Source organism: Chinchilla lanigera, unplaced genomic scaffold, assembly GCF_000276665.1.
Source record: "Chinchilla lanigera isolate Chin_1 unplaced genomic scaffold, ChiLan1.0 scaffold00028, whole genome shotgun sequence".
Lineage (NCBI taxonomy): Eukaryota > Metazoa > Chordata > Mammalia > Rodentia > Chinchillidae > Chinchilla > Chinchilla lanigera.
The window spans coordinates 20,581,074-20,602,921 of NW_004955429.1; the positions used below are offsets into that span (position 1 = coordinate 20,581,074).

Consider the following 21,848-nt stretch of genomic DNA (forward strand, 5'->3'; position numbering starts at 1 on the left):
GGCAGCAGTGGCCCAAGCCGTCCATGCAGCCACGGGGTCAGGTATACACCCGACACTGCCTTCCATACATTACCTGAGTTATTCAATACTTTATTAAAATAGGCTTTTTGTTAAATAATTTTGCCCAACCATAGGCTAATATAGTGTCCTGAGCACAAGGAAGATAGTCTAGGCTACGCTATGGTGAGGTTGCTGGCACTAGCTGCACTTTCAATTTATAGTATGTTCAACCACGATGGTTTTAACAGGACTGTTTATTCCTGCTGTGAGTTGAGGTACATCCGTATTTACTTCTGAGAGAAAACCAGTGTGCTACTACTTTGGATCTTGAATACCTTTAGCGGACAGATACATGGGAAGGCAGGGAAGAAGAAAAGGAAGAGTGTATTTAGAACTGCGACATTTGAAGAGATGCATCTTTATTGTTTTATAAACAGTTCAAAACATAAATACATAGACTCTGCTGAACTGAAGTAAATGTTCTTAATCTGGAGAATGAGAGAGACGGTTTCCCCCCTCCTCCTGATACGTACAGCCACCTGAAGACCTCTACTTCTGGGGCAACGGAACACTTTTCTCAGAGGGCTCTGCCTCCTCCAGCCTGCCTCGCCCCACCCAATTTCCCACTGCTCCACGGCCACAGCGCTGAAGCACACGGCCCTTTGGGTCTGTCAGGCTATTCACACTGTCAGCCCCAGAAAGTACTGGTGTCACAGGACGCATTCTCTTCATGTGGGGGATTGACGGGCAGATGGGAGGACACGTGACATCACCGACTACTGTGCTGTGGCCTGTGACAGAAAAGTAACCAGGGCAGCGTTTATCCAACGGCATTTATAAGCAAGCCCTACACAAGACCACACCTCAACAGTGTGGACTGCCGCCACATCGCAGGGAGGTCTGCTCCTCGTCTGTGCCATAAAGTCCCCCCACCTCCACAGAATTTCATCCTAAGAAAAGGCTTCCAAAGCGGAGGGTGGGGCCGGATTCACTTCAGGACACCAGGCACTGCCAGCTCCTCAGTGACCAGCAGAAGCAATCACTGTCTCACAGGCACACACCACAGGCGGCCGAGGTGACTTTCTCAGCGCTGGCCTTCGGCTGCCCTCCTCTGTCCTGCAGGCAGAGCCGGCTGAGGTAAAAGCAGCCACGGAGCCCACATACAGGAAACGTTTGACGAGTGATTTCACAATTACTGCTGTTGCTGCAGACGCCACGGGCATTACCCCTACGTGAGTACACACTGCCTCTAACCACAGGGCCCGTGAAAGGCCTAGCAACTGCAACCACGCTAACACCGCAACTACCACTTACCGGGCCCTTCCCACTGGCCAGGCAGTGCACGAAGTACTTTACTTAAACACGACAATAACGACACGGGGTGTGTATATTACAACTGTCACCGTAAGATGAGGAAGCTGGCGCGCACCAAGACCAGGTCACGTGCCCAGTCAGCTGTCGCTATGCTGTCAGTACTCCAAGTGACTGAAAGGGGAAGCTGCAGGGCTCTGGCCGCGGGACCTCTGCTCTTACAATATCTGACACGGCCGTCCTGCTGGTCAGGCAGCATCCTTCTTCCCCACCTTGAAGCTCCATCTGCTCAGCTCCACAGCACCGTGACTGGCCACAGTGATCAAAGGATGACACTTAAGATCTGAGCAAGGCTTCACCGTGCAAGCCCAGAGCCAGGACACACCGCCGGGGTGGTGCCCGCAGTCCCGGCCCCAGCCTCCTCTGCCAGAGGGCGGTCAGGCACTGTCCACGCAGTTCCACTCCTCACACCTGCGCATTCTAGATTGGCCCGGGACCAACTTCCTCCCCTGCAACCGTGACACACTGGTGCTAACTTCGTTTGGAACTTAGCTGGTGTAATACGCCACCTTTGTTTTTCACACTTTTGTTTCCTGTTAATTCTCTTCTTCCCTCACAGATGACAAATGCTATGACGTATACTCTTTTGAAGATAAAGGAAGCTTTGAAACAAAAGAAAAATAACACTTAAGCTAACACTACCGCATTTACATTTCATTATGCTGCACAATGCCAAAGATCAAGTCTCATTCAATGGCCCCATTTTTGTTGAAATATGCAAAAATATTTTCTATAAATAATACATAGAAGACTGTGTACAAATCACAGAAAAATTAGGTGCACCCTCCAAAGTTTCCTTTTAATTATCTAATCACCAGCTTTTAGTCAGTCACTTTAAATTCGCATCTGTTACTGCTGTCTGCATACGTAGCTGTGGGAAAGCCTTCAGAATGTAAGTTTTCATGATTTAAAATGAAAGCAAGACACAGAAATCAGTGTCAGAGGTGACAGCCACCATAGCTCCGCAGTGAATCCGGAGACCGGAAGCTCCAGCTCTCTCCGTCCTCATTCCCGCTGGTGATGACAGAAGTCTGCGCACTGCGTGCTGAAGTTCCGCATGGTTCTTGCTTGCTGCGTGTGGACCTCACAGGGCATTGTACTCCACACACTTTGATGGGTCTGTGGGAAAGTGCTTCTGGCAAATGGTCATTAACCTCTTCAGCCCCTAAGAACATAGAGAGAATACAGTTGGTCAGGACACAGCCGTGCCGCTCCACACTGCCCTCCTCTGGACTCACTCCAGCCGTCCAGTGCTCCAGGGACATGCCGCATCCCCAGCCGTGCCACTCGAAGTACACCAGTCCCGTCTGCCCATGTGCACCAGAAGAACGGACAGCAGTGCTCACTGTCAGACAGCAAAGACGCTGGGAACAGCCCAACTCCCAGCGGTGCGAAACAGAGGAATACACTTGAATGTGCTTACAGACAGAACACTTACTTTGCAGCAATAAAAATTAACTAGCTTGAGCTACACGTAAAAATTCAGCCTTCCTCAGCCAGGTTCCAACAGAGAACTAAGATCTAACTGCCCGGCCTGAAACAACCACCAAAGGTAACGGGGTAACTTCTCTAAGCACCTAATGTTTCGGGCATACTTATATAACATCTCTGGGGAAACAGAAAATAACCATGCAAATCGTTTCTTTGTCCTGTGGGCTGATTGAGAACCTCTGGTTGAGAAAGACCGATCTACACAAGTCTTACAAAGTGCTGAATGTAAGACACAAGGGAAAACGGCTACCTACTGTGCACTATCATTGTAACAGAGTTCAGAAATCAGTATGAAATACACTGCCAGAAATACACAGAATTATCTCTGAAGAAAACAAGGAAATGACAAACAAATTCAGGATAATGGTTACTTCTGGGGTAAAGGAAGAAAATACAGATTCAATGGTTTTCAGACTTTTTGATAATTATTAACATATTTTACATATATTTTTTGGTAAGTACCAAATATCACATAATAAAAACACTTCAGTACAACAGAAAAGCCGAAGTACAACACGCCAAACGTGGCCCGGCCACTCCTGCAGAGTTCATCAGAAGCCTTTGGCATTGGCTACCGTGACCCTGCGTGCCTTTTAGACAGCTATAAATCCCTCAGCTAACTCCCTGTGATCTCGCCAAATTCAAGTGCTTTCCTCCCACCTCTTCTACGGTCTGGCCAGCTCTCCTTCCGTGTGTAACTATATAATGACTTTTAAACTGGTGACAGGAACAGTCACCGGTAACCATCACTCAGGTCTGGGATGTAGCTCAGTGGCAGAATGCTTGCCTCGAACGTGGAAGGCCCTGGGTTTGAACCTCAGCACTGCAATTAGTCAATAAAGCCAATCTCTCTCAACTCATCCTTTAATTGATCTCTAAAAATCTTTAGTTGGTACTTAAGTTATTCTTCCTAGTTTTCTAAATACCTTCCAAGTCATTATCCAAATTCTCAGAAACTGTGTACAAACAGGCTGGGACAAGGGCCCACCACATCCCACTGTTTTAACGTTTCTCACCTTGGATTCACAAAAATTTAAAACCACATCGTTCTCATTACAATAAGAAAAACAATGAAATTCTACCCTCATAAGCCAAAAGTTGACCATGTGCAAGCCTAGAACTTAATGACCCCTAAAATAATTTTTAGCACTATTTTAACATTCCTCACCTTGGCTTCACAAAAATTAAAACCATAAGCCAAAAGCTGACTCCGCACGGGCCTAAAATAGTATTAGATATTGAGGATAAGAGCGCGGTATACAGCACGTTACCTGGTGCTTTACTAGTATTCTCCCCAAAATTCACTTTCTGCCCTAGCACGCTACGAGTGAATAGTCTCAACTCTTTCAGCAAGAAAAAACACCCTGATGTAGTGAGAACAGAACAGGTGGCTGTAGTTACACAACCCAGTAACAGAAGAAAATACTGGCAATGTAGGAAGCAAGCATTAAAAATGCTCTAAAGATGTATACTGATATAATAGACACCTAAAACATCGTCAAACACTTAGAACTCTCACTGTGTAATTACCTATATATTCAAGTAACTCTTATGCTCAATGAAATCACCAAAACAAAATCCCTAAAACAATCTGCTTGCTTCCCTAATAAATGGACAACACAAATAATAAATTAATTCTATAAACTGAAGTATGATCTAACAGAGTCACGATCGGTAAAACACGATCTAATGTTCTATTTAAGAGTCCTCTGTGTACTGTGTCCGCACCATGCTACCTAAAACTGAGGGGCGCAGAGAGGTGTTATCTTTCAGGGGACTTCCAAGGAGGACTTCTGCCAGCAAGCGAAGAGCGAGCATGTAACTCATTTTGCTCCTTCGTTTTGTGGCTGCTCCCAGTGCTAACCAGGAGTTTACTTCGGTACAAAGACCCTCCCTTCTCAAAGCCAGCGTCCCCCGCCACGATCTCCAGTCACGTGTGCACAGACTTGGGATCTGCAGTCTCAGAAGTACATGTGATGTCACTAATTTGGCATCTTTGTTTCCTGAAGAAATAGGTGGAAGAGAAGCAAACCTAGGAATGAGAACATCTTGACGAAACCCAAAAGCCTCAGTCGGCAGCAGAATACGACAAGAACAGCTACAAGAACAGAGGGGGCCCACCGACAAGAAGACCGTTAAACGTAATTTTGCATTCCAAGAGCTGGGATCTTAGGTGCTTGCTTCTTATAGAAGGTACCTGTGTGGCTTCTTCGCACTCAGCAAGCAGATTCTACGTATAAACACACACAGTGGTACCTCGGTTCATGAACTAGTTCTTTCTATACTCCAGTCACAGAACTCATTCCACGCTCTGGCTGAAACCGAACTGCAAGCAAATATGCCAGAATCATGGAGAGAGTTTGTGAATGGAGGTACCACTGCACAGTACTAATATTCTGCTTGGAAACTCAGCTGCCGAAAGGTATGAAACTCAGTGTTACAGTCATAAATAGTTACTAGAACACTACAATAAATTTTTACTATCAAGACTGACAGGACACAGAACAGATTTTTAAAGGTGCATAATCTCAGGACAACGTGTGGTCACTTTCCAACTAGAAACCAATCTTTTCAATTAGTCCTCTTAGGATTTCAGTTTCAACTATCAGTGGAGGCTTAAGCAACTAAAACTAGCTTAGTGAGAACAGCTTAAAAACTGGTGGTATTTTAATTGACTTTTCACTTATTAGTATTCATTATTTTATTCATTTGGTCTTTTGAGACAGAGTCTTGCAATGCAGTCCAGGCTGGCTCTGCCTGACCTTTCTGTCTCCTACACTAACTTTCAACCACGAAGCCAGAGGATTTAACTCACAGCATGCCCACCGGGCCCCACACGTGAACACACACACCTGCTCCAAAGCACAGCTCTGAGTGAAACCAGTATTCACAAGTGATCTCACAAAGGTTACCACACCCTTCTGTGTGAGGATGAGCTCTCCTTTCTACCCACCACCCTGCAGTCTTCCTTTTCTGATCTGTCCTCTAACAGTGGGGCACACGACTACACAAACCGTATCATACAATCTCTCCCACCTTTCACTGAGCCTCTGTCCATTTGTTCCAAGCTGGACCCCTGCGTACTGCTACCATCCAGGGAATCCCCTTCTCCTTCAGCTTCAGAACTCCTCTCACCCTGCTTTCAGCTGGACTTCAGTTCCGGGACCTGGTGGTTTGTCTCCCTCATGCTGGTGGATGATGTCCTAAGCAGAGGCAGCAAACCATAACTGAGCTAAGAGTCCTGTGTTCAAATCCCAACTCCACCGCTTACTAGCTGCGGGGCTTGGAAGCTGTCTCTCTGCGCCCCACTTCTCCTACTTCTGCAGCAGGGAAATGGCAACACCCACCGTACTCTGCTGCTGTCAAGCGCACGGTGTAAGGGCCCGCCGTTGACCCCAGAGAATACAAACGTGAGGGGTCTCCGCTTGGAGACTTTACCTGCCAGAAGCACCATTAGCCTGTGCTCACCTCTGACTGACGGCTCAGCTAGCAAGGGACTCCTACATCAGAAATTCTTTCACCTGCTATGGTGAAGGCCACCCTCTACCTTCCCGTGGCACTAATGAGAAGTACGACGGCAGTGTAACCCTTGATCCTTTCTAACTGTCCTATTCCTTTTCTCTAATTTTGGGAAAGATGACATTTACATAAGCACCAGCCTTTCCTAGCGGAGGGTAATGTGGCCTTTTTTTATATATGTGGTTGAGAAACGTAAGATTTAATATATTTAACTGCCTATTTCCTGGCAAGTAAGCTGCCACCTTAAGCAAAAGCATGGTACAATTTAGATCAGCACTGCTCAAGGTGGGATTCTGTAACACACTGGTGTTCTGTGATGCTAAATAAATGGTGCTATCTGTAAAAAATAAACACTAGCAATACTTTTGTCTTAAAATGTACTGCGTTAATACTCCATGAAGTATCACATGGGTAGGGAGCTCTTACCATGCAGCAACTTGCTCTTAGGAAACGGTTCACCAAAGCCAAGAACACCAGGCTACAGCACAAAGCCACCTGACCTACAAATGTGTATTATAATAAGAGCGCTGGCGCACGGGAAGCACTTCCAGCAACCACAGAGGGCCACGCTGTGATCACTTACTGCAACGAGCAATGCTTTCATTAGAATAACTTTGGAAATACGTGACTACATTAGAAATCTGCAAATGTCCTATGGACGTTAAAGTGAGTAAATGCTAGAGCAGATGAAATACGCTAAACCTGAGATAGGAACACACACACCTGACGTGAAATGTTGGAACACTGTCTTGTACAATTTACAAATTTAAGGTTACTGAAAACAATTCGCTAGAAAACAAATCGAGAAGAATGCTACAGAGTATTTTTCCTTTTGCAATTGCAAAAGCTTAAGAAAAATCATTTGGAACGAGTATTATTCCTTCATCTTCTAACCCCTAAAGAAATCTGTGTGTAACACACAGCACGGGCAAACAGTCTACGTACATAGGAGAGGATACCAGGACACAAAGGCCACACTCAGAGTGGACATTCTGACGGCAGCAGCTCTAAGGACTTTACAAAGGGGTGGGCACCAAGGGACAGCAGTACCCTTAGCTGTGGCAGGCGGAGTGCTGCGGCGGGAGGGAAGGGGAGTAGTCAGCGAAGCCCAGAGAAGGTTACTGTCTGTCAGAGGGAAACAGTCACCTAAGAGAAGCAACGACCTTGGGCCGAAGAGTGCGGCACCTACAGGAAGAACCAAGGAAACAGAGTCCAGACCTGTTCTCTACAACACAACAACCTCCCAGGCCCTCTCACTCCAGCCCTACCAAGAAGCCAGAGGGCAAGGGAGCAGGCCGTCAATGTTATGCATAAAGTCAGGTTTCCAGAGCAAGCAGAACTAGCTGAAGAAGGGTGAGGAGGACTCACAGGGGTCAACAAGCCTTTGATGCACATTTTGCTTCACCTTCCTTCCTTCGTTCACCTTCCTTCTCTTCCAACAGATGTTTGAAAATGACTGAGTAACAGTTTCCAAATAATCTAGAGCTTCCTAAAGACCATGTAAAAGAAGTTTGGTATCTGGGCCAAAAAGTCCTACCTGTATTTCAGTACAGTGAACAAAGTCCTTAAAGTCACTACCACCAATGTAAATCTAACCCCAGACGTAAAATGCACTAATAAGCTATACAACTTTTCTTTGATCCATATAATGAGAAAACCTTCCCTGTGGTGTCTTTAGTTTTAATGAAAAAGAACACTTCAAACAACTTCCACAGTTTACATCTACTGAGGTCTACATGAAAACCAAAGAAGAAATCACACTCCAGTGAAAGTCTCCTGATTGCTCTGTACCACATTCCATAAAACAAGTATCACACCAGCATTTCTACTAAAAGTAATGACTGATCCTCATGTTCCCAGTTTCCATTTCCATGACGTCTAAGAAGCAAAACTAAACAGTAATGGCGCATCAGAACAGCAGTCACTTCTGACAGGAGGAAGAGCCGTGGGATGGGAACAGACATGAAGGAAGCTGCTGGGTGCTGCAGCAATGTTCTACACCTGATCCTGCGTCACAGCTTGGGGTAACACGTATCAAGAATCACAGGCTATATAACTAAGGTTAGTTGTACACACTGAGCATTATAGCATTTGCTGAAATATACCTCAATCTAACAAGAAATAATTATTCAATTAAATTAATTTTACAATGACTTCCTTAGCAAATATTTTAGCAGAGAAGATTTGAGTTTATATAATTACTATGTATCAGCAAACTGTGGGCCACAGGCTGCCTGTCTCTTACAGTGTCCCTGGGTCATAGTACTGGCTGCGTGGACACTACAGCTTCTGGGGTCAGTAGCTGGATTAGAGATGGCGGGAAGCAGATGGCCTAGAACACTTACTATCTGATTCTTCAAGAAAAAGTTTGCCAACTCCTGATTTAAACTTTAAGTATTTCCCTTTTGTAGGGTACTTCAAATCAACCTCACCAAATACCAAAGTAACAAGAAGAAGATTCACAGGACAGCCTAGTACTCGGGTAGTGGCAATAAAGAATTTCCCTAAACTGTCCAACCTTCTTTTGCTTAAGCTGCACTCTGGGTTTATCTTGAGGCACGGATCACAAATTGGTCTTTTGCTTAACCTCCCAAGATGCTTACTTTTGAAAAATTTGAGGCCAATGTTTTAAAAATAAGGGACCATATTTTTTTTAAAAAAAGCCAAGATTACAGCTTCTCATAAAAAGAAAATCAATGTCTAATGACACCAGAACTAAATTCCTGCTGTGACAATAAAGTGACTCTCACAACAGCGAGCCTAAGCACCAACTGGCTCTGACCCTGCGCTCGCACAGCCCCAGGACAGCACTGAGGCTGCTAAGAGCTCTGCCGTGTGTCACCGGCATTCACCTGATGAGACATGGACCCATTAGTGCTCCCGACTTCCCTCACCAGCAAGCTATGAGCCCTGACTACACCCTACCCCAAGGGTACTACTGGACCCAGACTGTTGTCTTTCAGAAAATGTATCTACTATATGAATTAGTACATGCTGTAGCTCTGGCCATGCTGTAGATGGAGCCCATGAAAACTGTATCCTAGATTTAAAATCAAGAAACTCTTTTTATCCTCAACTAAAAGCTTTTGCCTTTAATACAATCACTGGTGGCTATTAAGAAATGCAGCTGTGCTTGAATTTGCCCAACTGTAACTGAACTCTAAAGTCTGTAACTGGCATTGGGAAGGCAGGTTGAAATATTTAAAATGCTAATCCATGTGAAAGAGGCATAAAGCATGACATACAAACTAACATTTGGCACTTGGAACCGAGACACAAACAAGATAATTCATGAATATGGTAGTAACTGTTCTCTGGCATAAAACCTGGAAGCACTTTATGTATTTTAAGCGAACTTTAAATTTTAAGTAAACTTCTGCCTTATCAGCTTCAAATTTTAAAACTGTCACCCACCGAAGGTCATTATGCAGATATCTGGGATTTATGACAATCTGGCAAAGCTAGATTATAGTCGGTTTTTTCCCCTTCACCACATCCTCAGAAAAGTTTAGCCCAACAACAGTGAAAGCAAGTTTATGTGAGGTATGTATAATTTTAAGAAAATGACTATAAACATTCTAATCTAGTCACGTAACTAGAAGAGTTCTATTACTGCCCCTTAAAGTGACTGCTGGCATTGAGGCCAGGTCTTTACTCTCCACACCTTTTTAGCCTAGCAGACATGATCTCCAACAAAAGTAAAGTTGGGCTTAGAGTCTAAATTTGTTGCTCTTCACTGAACTCCCCAATTGTGTATTTTTAAAAGCAAACTGCAAATAATTCTATCTCAGTGCTAAGACAAAGTGTAACAGTTCACCCTATCTTCCATCATACAGGAAAGGCAAAGGATGTCTAGCGAGTATGTCTGACATACAAGTGCTTACCAAGAGCGCACTTTCACTCTACTGTACCCGACCCTACCTACTACACTGCAGCCCTCCTTCACCTGCAGGTTTAACTTATAAATTACACATTATCATACAAAAGATTCAGTGCTACTCAAGATTTCAGGCATCCCCTGGGGTTCTCGAGACAGACCTCCACAGATAGGAGGAGCTGCTGCAGTTCTGTTTGTGCTCTTAAAACTTGTAAGTTTTGCGACTTAAGAGCGTTTATGGCAAACGGTGTCCCTCCAAACTGCTTACCTGAATATATTTCCGCTGAGTTTCATCGTTTAATACATGCGCAACGTGCTTGGAAAAAATCTTTTCCCTGCCAGTTCTAGCATGGATACCAACCATGGTGACGCCAATAGGCCAGGGAGCATTTCCAATGGCCATCTGAAGGTAAGCATCATTTGCCTGAAAGGAAAGTTTAAGAGATCAGAAAGGCAAAAAATACTGCGTTGGTCTAAAGTTTTATGACAATTTTCATCCACCTCTTGGGTTTGCTGAAAATATTACATTCTTGTCATTGAAATAAAAGAAACTAAAATATGAAATGATCCCCTGCTCAGGACCACAAACGCCCACAGAAAAACAAACCAAAGCTAAAGTTGTGAGTGAAAAGGACAGGTATTCCTCCCCAGGCTTTGCGCCCGGAAAACTAATACATTTCAGATCTGGAATTCGCAGGCAGCTCATCGATGCACTAACTCCAGTCCAGGCTTCTCTACAGGTGGCCCAAGCAAGGCAGAGGCCACCTGGCTTCTCAGCCTGCAGCCTGAAATCGTGGTGCACTCTGCACAGCACTGAGGCCTCTGGAAGCAGCTGGGACGACCCCCCGGGGCCTATAACAGACGTGTAACCGGAGACCGAATACTGGCCCAGGAGCCAGCCAGCTAAGGGTAGCAGCGGTTCACTTTCCACTTCGGCCCCCACCCATCCAAAGTAAAACTTACTGAAAAGGAAGACAGAAACCAATGAAAACAAATGGCCTTTTTTCTAAATTAAGTCTGGCTAGCTATAGGGAAATGAGAAAAAACAGACAGCAAATAAATGCTGAAAGACCCTCAGGGCTGCAGTGCAGGCCTCAAAGAGATGTCGGTTTCAAAAATCAAACACCTACATGTGATTGATATGTAGAGCTGGTTTTAGAAATTAACCTTTACAGACAGGTAAACTAGGAGATCATCTTCTACCCTGCAGATATATTTGAACTTGCTCTGCTCAGTACAGGGTAGACACACAGCTGTGTCATTTCTCATGGGTGTAAACTTTAACTCTGGACCTGGTAAAAGCTCCAGTATTCCGTTTTCCTAAAATCCCAAAGAGGACGGTCCAAACACATTACTAAAGGTTACGGGTTATTTCTGTTACTTCTGTGGTTACACAAAAGCTTTCGCTTGGTCATGATACGTAATCCTGAGGACATCACAACAAGAGGAAGGGCATCCACTCTAGCAGGCAGAAGCCGTGAAGTGCTTTCCGCAGGGACGAGGACCTACCCACCTATTCCAAAGCAATTACCCTTAGAGTCATGCAGCCCACAGAAACCAAGGACGCAGTTTATAACTACAAAGCAAACAGTGTGCTTTCTGAGAGCACTAACTGGCTCTTACAAAGAGTAAAACCGTTAGCCTGATGCCCTCGTCACACCAACTACGCAGCACCCAGCAGCCCCTCCCCCAGTACCAGGATGCGGGCCGCCGCTCAGGGCTGCCGCCCTGAAACCTCCCCTCCCAGCGTCTGGGAGGCCGGCCACACGGTCACATCTCCATCCCTGGTGCCAGCGCACAGCTCTTCTCTCTCTGTCGCCTCTACCAACAGAGTGCCTTCCCCATCCCTCCAAACACTCCCCACAGGTCCTAGGCCACCCCCCGCTCCGCTGCAGTCCCCCAGGGCCCTTCCACTGCTCACAGCTGAGGCAGCAGGGCAGAGCGGCGCTCCACAGGGCTCTGCTAGTGCTGCCCCGAGGCAGAGGAGCCCTGGCCCTTCTCCCACGGAGACGTCGCTGGACAGTGGCGAACCTCCACGGGATCACCAGCCCGTGTTCAGCTATATTATATTACATGGGCTTTTACAGCTGCTCCAGGAAATCAATCTATACAATACTGTTTCCATGGGAAAATTTGTTTTAAGTCAGAACTAGCCATCTAGGAACTCTGAAATTCAGTCCATTCATAAAGCAAACACTGCCTCCATTCAGCTTGCACTCTGAAGTCTTTCACCCTACATTAAAAATGACCACGGAAATACAGTTTAGACTAAAGCTCTGTCAGTCAAGGCCCAACAAGAATGCTGAGAAAATAACACAGAATAAATTTTTTTCTACTAGCTGACTTCTGATTTTTTTTTTTTTTTTTTTCTTTTTGAGACAGGGTCTTGATATGCAGCTCAGGCTGGCCTTGGGCTCACTTTGTAGCCCAGGCTGGTCTCGAAATCACAACAATCCTCCTGCCTCAGCCTCCTAAGTGCTGGGATTACAGGCATGCGCCACCACGCCCAGCTGATTTATTCTTAAATGTACTATGAAACACTCTCCCATCCCAAACAGCATTATATTAAGCACATAACCCAGATGGGCTCATACTAATGTCATGCATAGTGTAATTAAAAGCGTACCTTCACATATTCTCTCTGCAACATGAATTTAATAATATCTGTTATTGATTCTTTAATATCAGCAGGAAGATTCTGAAAAAAGAAAGAAAAGCATCACTGATTTTGGAAGCTACTATATGTGGAGAGAAACAAATGTCATTTATTCTGTATCTGTATATTCTAAGTTTCCAAAGTAGTTCACAAAACCGTGTTCTGGAATCCTCACCCTTTTACGGAGCTTTCTGAAAAGTGGTCTGAGATAGGACTCGGTCTGCTTCTGCGTGGCACTGTTCAGCTTACCCTGCACACTGCGTTTCACGTAATCTTCTCTGGCGTTCAATTCTTTAGCCCAAACACCAAGCAAAAACTGTTGAAAGAGCAGTACACTGAGACTACAATGCCACCTAGTGGTTCAAAAAGTTCAAAGTACATGTTTTACCGAGTCACAAACTCCCCTAGACTGTGCATTATGGTCCTGGCTCAAGATAAATACTCAAAAAAGTACTATCAAATTTTTTAACTGCTTGAAATAAACTTTCACTGTGCTTTTTTTACTTTTACCTATTACATAAAATTCAACCAATGTAAATCTATCGTTCACAGTACATCATATTCACTGTATATTTAACGTCCTCGGCATATATTATAGCATTTAGACTTTCTACTTCCATAGTACAGACAATTAAAAATTTCCACTAAAGCACCTGACTAATGGAGAATAAAGGGAAAACAGGCATAAAAATAAAACAGACCATGATCCACTCCTTCTTTCTTATTCCCACCCCCAGAAAACAGTCCCAGAGCCCACGGTGTCTCAGCAACACCCACCCGAGTGGCAGCAAAGGCTCAGGCGGACACGATTCCGGTGCTCAGAGATAAAGACAACCGCACAACAGTTCCCCTCCCGGTCTCTGGGGTGCAGTGTCTTCAATTTATTTTAGAACCTTGATGACTGCAAAGTCTTCAAAATGCAAATGAAAGTCAAAGCACTCCCTGCATTTAAACCTTGGTCTGAACAGCGCTTGTGAGTAAACATCAAAGCGCCCTGAACTGCTGGCACTCTAACCCACTGACAGAGGAATGCTTAGAAACCAGACGGAATTAGCAATCACGGCAAAACGGGACGGGGCCTTGGTGTAGAACTGAAGAAAGGAACAGTCTCCCAAGGTGACAGGTGTGTTTCCCTCTGCACTGCCAACGCCCTTCCTCTTCCTCCCTTTCCTTCCTTCCCGCCCCTCATTCAAGCTCCCGGAACCCTCGCTGCACACTTTCCTAGGGTGTCTCCACAATGCCAACACGCCTCCACACTTGTTTATTCTGCTGTTGAGATTCTTTCCTACGCACTTACATTAGTGAATCAACTTGCAAAAGAAGAGCTGTGAAAACCTAAACATCCACTTTCTTTCTTTAACCGCTTCGTGCAAATACACAGGGATACCACAAAGTATGTGCACAAATACTTATTGGTAACCTAAATATTCGCACAAATATTTAGTGATAACCTTTGCCACTTGCTAACCTAAAAATACAAGACACATTTTTAAGTATTCAAAACGTCCTCCCCTTCCCAGGCAGAAGATACGAACCTTCAGGAATTTGGTGATGATGTCCATGTCCTTATGATCATCGCCCTTTCCTAAAGACTCTCCTAAGGCCTGAGGAAAAGAAACATCGCGTCCGTTCATTAGCACAGACCAACAACCGAATTCGCACAAGCACTGAACACACAGGCAGGCTACACAAAGCTGTTTGTCACAGATATTGTGCAATTTTGCTCTAAAAACCTGCTGCAATTTCTAAACAAGTAAAAAAACAAAGATAGAGTGATTTGCCACTTATATTTAGAAAGCATGTTGTCTTTCAGTGTCTGAAGACAAGAGGGGCTAAGGACAACGACTGCTAATGGTCAAGAAATTTCTTTTGGGAGCAACGAAAATGCTCTAAAATTAGCCTATGATTGCCGTGCCACTCTGAAAATGTATCAAAAAACTACCAACTTGTGCATTTAAAATAAATAAACTCCACAGCACGTGACTATCTCAATAAAGTTGCTTTTAAAAAGAACAAGAAAGAAAAGGAAGGAAGGAGGGTTGGCCTAACGATTGGCTGACCAAACCAGCTACTCCAGTGAAGCGCTGGGACCACCCGAGACAGGTGGTGGGGGAAGGGAGATGACGAAGACGACATCTTCCACCACAATCTGCCACCTGTGCAAGCACCAGCAACTACAGGAAACAACAAGTAACAGCTCATGTTTTATTAAGCATTAAAAGACGTTAAACTGTATTTTTTTTTACACACTAGATACTTACATGATTTTTAGTTAAGATTACACATATCATCCCGCATTCAACAGAGTGGTAAAATTAAAGCAAGATATTGCTAAGTGTTGGCAGGGATGTAAGGATGTAAGTCCCTCACAAGCTGTTGGTGGGCGTGTAGGTGGGGGACAGTCATGCCAGAAAGCAATTTGGCAGTACTCTGACAGGTTATATACACACGCACAAATCCCCAAATCCTGCAGCTTCAGTCCACAGTGGTTTTGTAGGTCTGTTTATCACAAAGCCGTTTGTAGTTAATACTGAACTCAGAATAATCCAATTTTCCATCATTATTGGGGGACAAAAAGAAAAATACAGTGAATGTGATAATATTTAGCAATTCAAGTGAAGAATTAAATGTACCTGAAGCATCCAGGATGGATCTTTAAAGTAGAATGAAGTAAAAAAGGGAAAGGAAAAGGTAAAAAATAAAGAACAGAAACTCAAAATATAAATAGAGAGCAAAATAAAAGGTAGATAATAGCAAGTACACAGACCTATATCCAAGGGGAAGCGAGCAAGATGGAGGGGAGGGAGAGAAAGGGACTGAGAACAGGAAGGAGGTACACTAGGTACAGGCGCCAACTCCACGCCAGGGCTGCGAATGTTACGCACTACACACGTGCTGATGAAGATGATCAGAAAAAGAAATGAAGAGCATCACAACGTGCCATTACTTATGTAAATTAAAAACCTACACACACACTACTGCAGGCTGCGCAAGAGCACCAGCAAGTAAGAGGTGTTCATCAAACACATAGCAATGGCTACCTCTGAAGGCAAGAAGTAGGGGAGTATGAACAGAGTGAGAATAAGAATAAAAGTACAGAGCTAAGCGGAGCCCTGGCATCGGTCCAAGACAGCAGCATGCCCTGCGGTGAGGCTCTAACAAGTCAGACATGGGCTCCAGGGAAGAGTGACGGGGCGCAGCGGGGAGGGAGGCAGGGATTACCTCTAACTCCTCAATTGTGGTGTTTTCTTCGTGCACTTTCAAATCATTCTGAGTGTCTTCCTCTCCAGGTTCCTGACCACCCACAATTTCATTGAGGTACTGCTGATCAATCTTATCCAAAGCCGCTTTTAGGTCATTCCTCAAGCCCTAAGAAAGGTCAAAGAGAAAGAGTAACTATTAGGACATTACACTTTGCTTTTTCCTTAATAAGAGTTATATTTTGTTTTTCTCTCCATAAGAGAGAATTCTAGTTAAGAATTTGGCAGAACGGACTCAAATAATGTATCAATTTATTATACTGTCTATAATAATACCATCACTGTCCACTCCAAATTAATTCCTACAAATATATTTACATTAAGGGAATTTATACATAATGTCAGCAGATGGCTAGAAAAATAAAATAGACCCGAGTAACAAATCTAGGAAGTATCTTCACAAATGCTGAGACTGTTTAATAAGCCTTGGTGGGAAAAGTGATCAAGCCCCATCAGAGTCCGCAATTCCCAGTTCACTTAAAATGTCTAGCCTCGTTTCAACTACTCTCAACCCCAAAGCTTCACAAGTATCTGTGGAATAAAGCTGGTGTCTCATCTGTACGCTCTCAACTTTGTCTCGTAACGAACTGGCAAATTCCATATTCCATGTATACCCATGACTATTGAATGTTTTAAAAAACAAAAAGCCTCAATTTTGTCAACATGAATGAAAATCAGCTGTGAGCCGGGCATGGTGGTGCCAGCCTGTAATCCCAGCACTCGGGAGGCTGAGGCAGGAGGAGCCTGGGCTACAAAGTGAGTCCAAGGCCAGCCTGAACTGCATAGTGAGACCTTGTCTCAAAAAGACAAAAAAAAAAAAAAATCAGCTGTGAGGGTTAAAAGCAACATACATCATGGCTGTGAGATGATGTCAGCGTCGCAGCGGGGCTGGGTTCAATTCCTTGGGCCTATCTAGCGCTTGGACAAGGCTCTTTACCCCACATGCCTCAAGTGGGAACAAAACTGTCTATGATGTATAGCTGTCAGGAGAGCTCTATTTTTTAAATTTCATTTAACGTTTACTGTGTATTAGGACTGTTTCAAAAGCCTTGCAAACACAGTAAGTGTCCAGTGCACTTTCAAGTCACTGAAGTACAATCAGCATTCAACAAATGCTAACACTTAACATTATATTAAAAGCATCTGATCTTTTTTCTGCTGTCCTTTCATAAACATTCAACTCAAAACAGCTTCAATGAGCAGACACTGACTGGGATACTTGCTGTGTATACTGTGTAAGGCTGAGGTTCCCCAACATTATTCCATTAACCCTCACAACGTCCCGGTGAGCAGACACCACTGCCTCTATTCTACAGGTGAGGTCTCTACAGCACAAGCAGATTAAAGACCTGTCGGTGGTCACACAATTAATATTTATTACCCTGGGGTGGAATCCAGGCTTTGGGTCCTGTACTCACGCAAAGCGCTAGACTCGGCAGAGAAACAGCACGGCCCAGCCCACCAGGACGAGGTAAATACGCACAGACAAAAGTCTATTAAAGGCATACAGAAAAGAAAGCAAGTACTTCTGACTGGGACCACGGCAAGATGAGAGAAGGCGTCATCACTGAATTGTGTCTGCAGGGTAAGAACAGCCACAACCAGGCACGGAGAGATCACAGGCCCAGGAAACGGATCGCACACACAGAGGACTGAAAGCACTCAGGCAACTGTGAGGGCCACGGCACTGGACCAGCAACGCTGAGAAGTGAAGCAGGAAAGCAGTTTACCCACAAACAAGGCCAACAGGAAGGCAAATGAGCAAACAGCACGTGCAGAAGCGATGCCTGGCCAGCCCCTGCCACTCCTGCTGCTCCAGCGCGGAAGCCCGGCACCACCTGCGAGGACCCATCCCGGGAGTCCTCAGGTGACTTCTGCACACCCTCGCTGACACAATCACATCGAAGACCCTAAGCAAAAGACTGCACAGCTTAGCCCGATCAACCACACAGCTGTGAGAGATGACGCACTATCTCAGACTACCACGCTTCACAGTGACCTGTTACAGTCAGAGATAGCCAAGAGACTTCACATTAACAGACTGTTTTACGTGACTAAACTTGGGGTGGTCTGTCACACAGCTACAAATAACCATCTCCATTTCTCGGTAACTGACAGCAAATTAGAGGACACCGAAGACTGGAGAAACTATCATAATTGGCATCTGTAGAACCATACAACCAAGGCAAAGGTAAATTCTACTCAAGAATCTGTGGGACAGACACACATTGAGCCATAAAACAAGATCAAAGCCTCCACTGTAAAAGCTAAAACTACGAAGCTTCTGAAAGAGAAGACTATTTCTTAGAGGCCTTGGGATAGGCAAAAAATAAAAAAGCAACAACCGTAAGAGGAAAAGCTAGCAAACTGAATTTCATCAAAATTTAAAACTGTCCAGCGAAAGATTCCACTGGGAGAATAAGCCACAGACTAAGAGAAAACATTCACAAAGCAGATCTGTTACCTGACAAAGGGCATAACCTAGAATATCTACAGAACTTCTAAAGTCCTTAACAAAAAGACAACAATCCAGTTAATGAGTAAGATAAAAGGTGGCATCTTCATGTAACTATCACAGGGCAATGAAAAGCAAACTAGTGACGTCCGCAATAGCACGGCTAAAACTAAAACCTGTTATGTTGAGCAAAAAAAACCACATGCACACTGTATGCGTCACTCCGTTAGCAGACCCAGCCAGACCCAGCAGCAGCAGCGGAGTTCCAAACGGCGGCTGCCCAGGGGTAAAGGAGGAAGATGAGCACTGGCAAGAAGGGTCCCTGGGGGCGCCCCAAGGTAACGAGAGCCTTCTGTACCTTGAGAAGGGCGGTGTATACATTTGGCAGAATGTCCTCCACTGTAGGATAAAGATACATTCTTCTTAGATTAAAGAAAATAGTGGTAACTATTTTCCCTTTTTTGCCTATAATAATGCCACCAGTCAAACTCCAAACTATTCCAGTTTATGTGCTCTATGCATTTTTCCAGTTCTGGCTTGACTCACCTTGTTGACTTCTGGTGTGAGGATTTCTATTTTTCTTAATCGCTGAAAAGCATCATAATCAGTTTCGCCGAACAGTCTAATCGGCTCTCCTCTTTCCCTCAATCTTCTGATTACCTATACAGAGACACGAATGCCCAACAGATTAGTTAACTTATGACGAAGAAAAAACTAAACATCTTAAAACAGTCTGCATATTTTATCTTAAAATTGAAACATGGATTTTATTATTTTTTTTTTTTTGGTTTTTCTCTGGTACCGGGAACCTGGTTTTAAAAATATTAAGGTGCGAACACACAATGGGAAATTACACAGTACTAAAAGTATACAGCTGTTTTAATCTGGAAAGACATATAAGTAAACAAGAAGAGGAAGGTAAGCAGCAAAATATTGCTTAAAATAATCTAGACATAATAATTTGTAATTATTTAGAATACATGAATTTAATTATATTTATTTAGAACATATATGCTTACTACAATGTATATTCTTTTTGAAAAGTAAAATAATACTATCAAGCAAAAAAGCAGAGGTTAACTTAGAATCTCATGAAGAAAACTGTCTTAGGTGTACAGGTCACCTTCTACAGGAAATAGTGACACATCAATTATATACTGGGGAGAGCTTTCTTTCTTTCCACAAAATACTCATATGTAAACTTACCTCTTGCCTGGAGAGAGTCATGGGTAATTTTTCTTCCGCCAGTTCAAGTTCTAATACTGGATTTGATGAAGTTAGTGGTTTCTGGTCCTCTTCTTTAGGTGGCATCTATATTAATACCCAAAATAAGTAAAATTCAGCTTATAAAACAGAGTTAATATTTGTCATTATCTCACCTTAGCTATTCATGGAAATTAAACACATTAAAATACAGAAAGTTCTCTGAACATTCCTGAGGAAAAAGCTCCTAGTAAGTGTACATGCTCTTAAGAGTGTATCAAACATCCACTTCAGGAGCATCACAAGTAGGAGGCATGCACATAGGAGGTTAGTTCTTGTATAAAAGAATGACATAACTTTACCGGTTTCCAAAATCAAAACTCAAAAGCACTGATTTCTCGCTCACATTCTCCCTGGATTCTGAGGTGTGCAGTTTTTTCTTTAAAACAATTTGCTTCTCCTCTTGAGAAACTGTCTTACTGGACTGACTACTGCTCAGCTTTAAAATGAAAACTAAAGAAAAGAATTGCGTCCCAAAAAGTGTGTGAAGCTTAAAGCTCTAGTTTTTCCCTTTTTCCTTTTGAAAGGTATTCCAATGGTGGAGAAGTCACTACTGGAAGGAGAAAAATTTCCAATGCTATGCAGAGCTGGCCCACAAACTGAGCTACAAACCTTGCAGAAAAATAATGAAAAATGCCCCCTCTACACAGCCACCCACGGAAAGAGCAGGTATTCTTGTCCACATGATGGGGAGGGGTATACACATACTTTCTCAAATCTCACAAAGCTGCAATTTATAAACCCAGTGCGTGGTCTATAAAAAGATACTGAGTGGTTTCTCATCTACCCAGGCAAACCCGAAATGCTGCAGATGGGTAACTGCCAAAGGAACATTAAGAGGTCAACATCAAGAAAAATACATTCAATTAAAGAACTATAGGGTAAAAATCATGTAACTCCTGACTCTACAGTTTATGTGTAAAAAATTCATCATTACTAACTGACACTGAGATAAAAGCAGGGGGACTTTCCATATTTCCACAGGTCAGATCACCACTGAGCCTTAAAGCAGTAACTAGCAGGGCTGGGGGACACAGCTCGGCAGCACCGCGTCCGCTCGGCCAGGGCGAGGCTGTGAGTTCAACTCTCGGTACACAAAAAAGGTAAAAATAGTAACTAGCTCCCATAAAGGAATAAAAGCAATGCATAGGACACCGTCACTGCCACCCAGAAGGAAGTACTAAGAAGTTTTAGAAAGAAACACTTGTCGTTTCTTAGCACATACACAGGTTCTTTCCGCAGAACTTCGAGCAGAAAGCATTTTTAATTATATAAAGGTAGTTAATGGCTCTGGGGAAAAGATCCAAGAGGCTCTGTCAGCTGGACTCCAAGTGCCAAGCAATGTCATCACAGTTGTAAATTTGATCCAGTGCATTCCTCCACATAAACAAAACGGGCCCCTTATATCACCCGATAGTGGACACGGCAAAAACTGATCCCACACTACATTTTCCAACCTTTTCAAAAAGTTTAAAAGATTTGAATTTAGAGAACTGAAAATACAAATGAGTCAACAGACTCATTTATGGTAATAATTCTTTTTTATGGTAATGATTCTTATTCTAGGTCAAGCCTGAGCTAGGCAATATTAGGGGAGCAAAAAATTAAGAATTCTAGCAGGGAGCAGTGGCACACACCTGTAATCCCAGCTACTCAAGAGGCTGAAGCAGGAGGATCGCAAGGTCAAAGCCTGCTGGACAACTCAGCAAGAGTGTATCAAGATTAAATAAAAAGGACTGAGGATGTAACTCAGCACCCTCTGGGTTCAATCTTCTGTCTCCGTCTCTCTCTCACACACATACACACACACTACTTCTACCACTAGACAAACTAAGAAGAGTGATACAAAGAACTAAACTGGAGAATAAACACAGAAGGGAACTGGGAAAAAGTAAGAAGACTTCTAAGTATCTACTCACTGTCTATTTACCTAAAACATTCTTATTTCCTGAACTA

General features: G+C 43.8%; 1 protein-coding gene across 2 annotated transcripts in view; it reads right to left on the minus strand.

Moving 5' to 3' along the window:
- Window positions 1-383: 383 nt before the first annotated feature.
- Window positions 384-21,848, minus strand: part of Prpf18 (pre-mRNA processing factor 18) — a 31,802-nt gene continuing 10,337 nt past the window's right edge. For both annotated transcript variants that reach the window (XM_013515516.1, XM_005387160.2), the window contains 8 exons: window positions 19,836-19,940; window positions 19,176-19,289; window positions 16,137-16,283; window positions 14,450-14,518; window positions 13,090-13,230; window positions 12,885-12,956; window positions 10,527-10,682; window positions 384-2,536 (listed from right to left, as the gene is read on the minus strand). In XM_013515516.1, coding sequence (XP_013370970.1) covers window positions 2,456-2,536; window positions 10,527-10,682; window positions 12,885-12,956; window positions 13,090-13,230; window positions 14,450-14,518; window positions 16,137-16,283; window positions 19,176-19,289; window positions 19,836-19,940 — 885 coding nt within the window. In that variant the 3' untranslated portion in view covers window positions 384-2,455. The remainder of the gene's footprint in view (window positions 2,537-10,526; window positions 10,683-12,884; window positions 12,957-13,089; window positions 13,231-14,449; window positions 14,519-16,136; window positions 16,284-19,175; window positions 19,290-19,835; window positions 19,941-21,848) is intronic.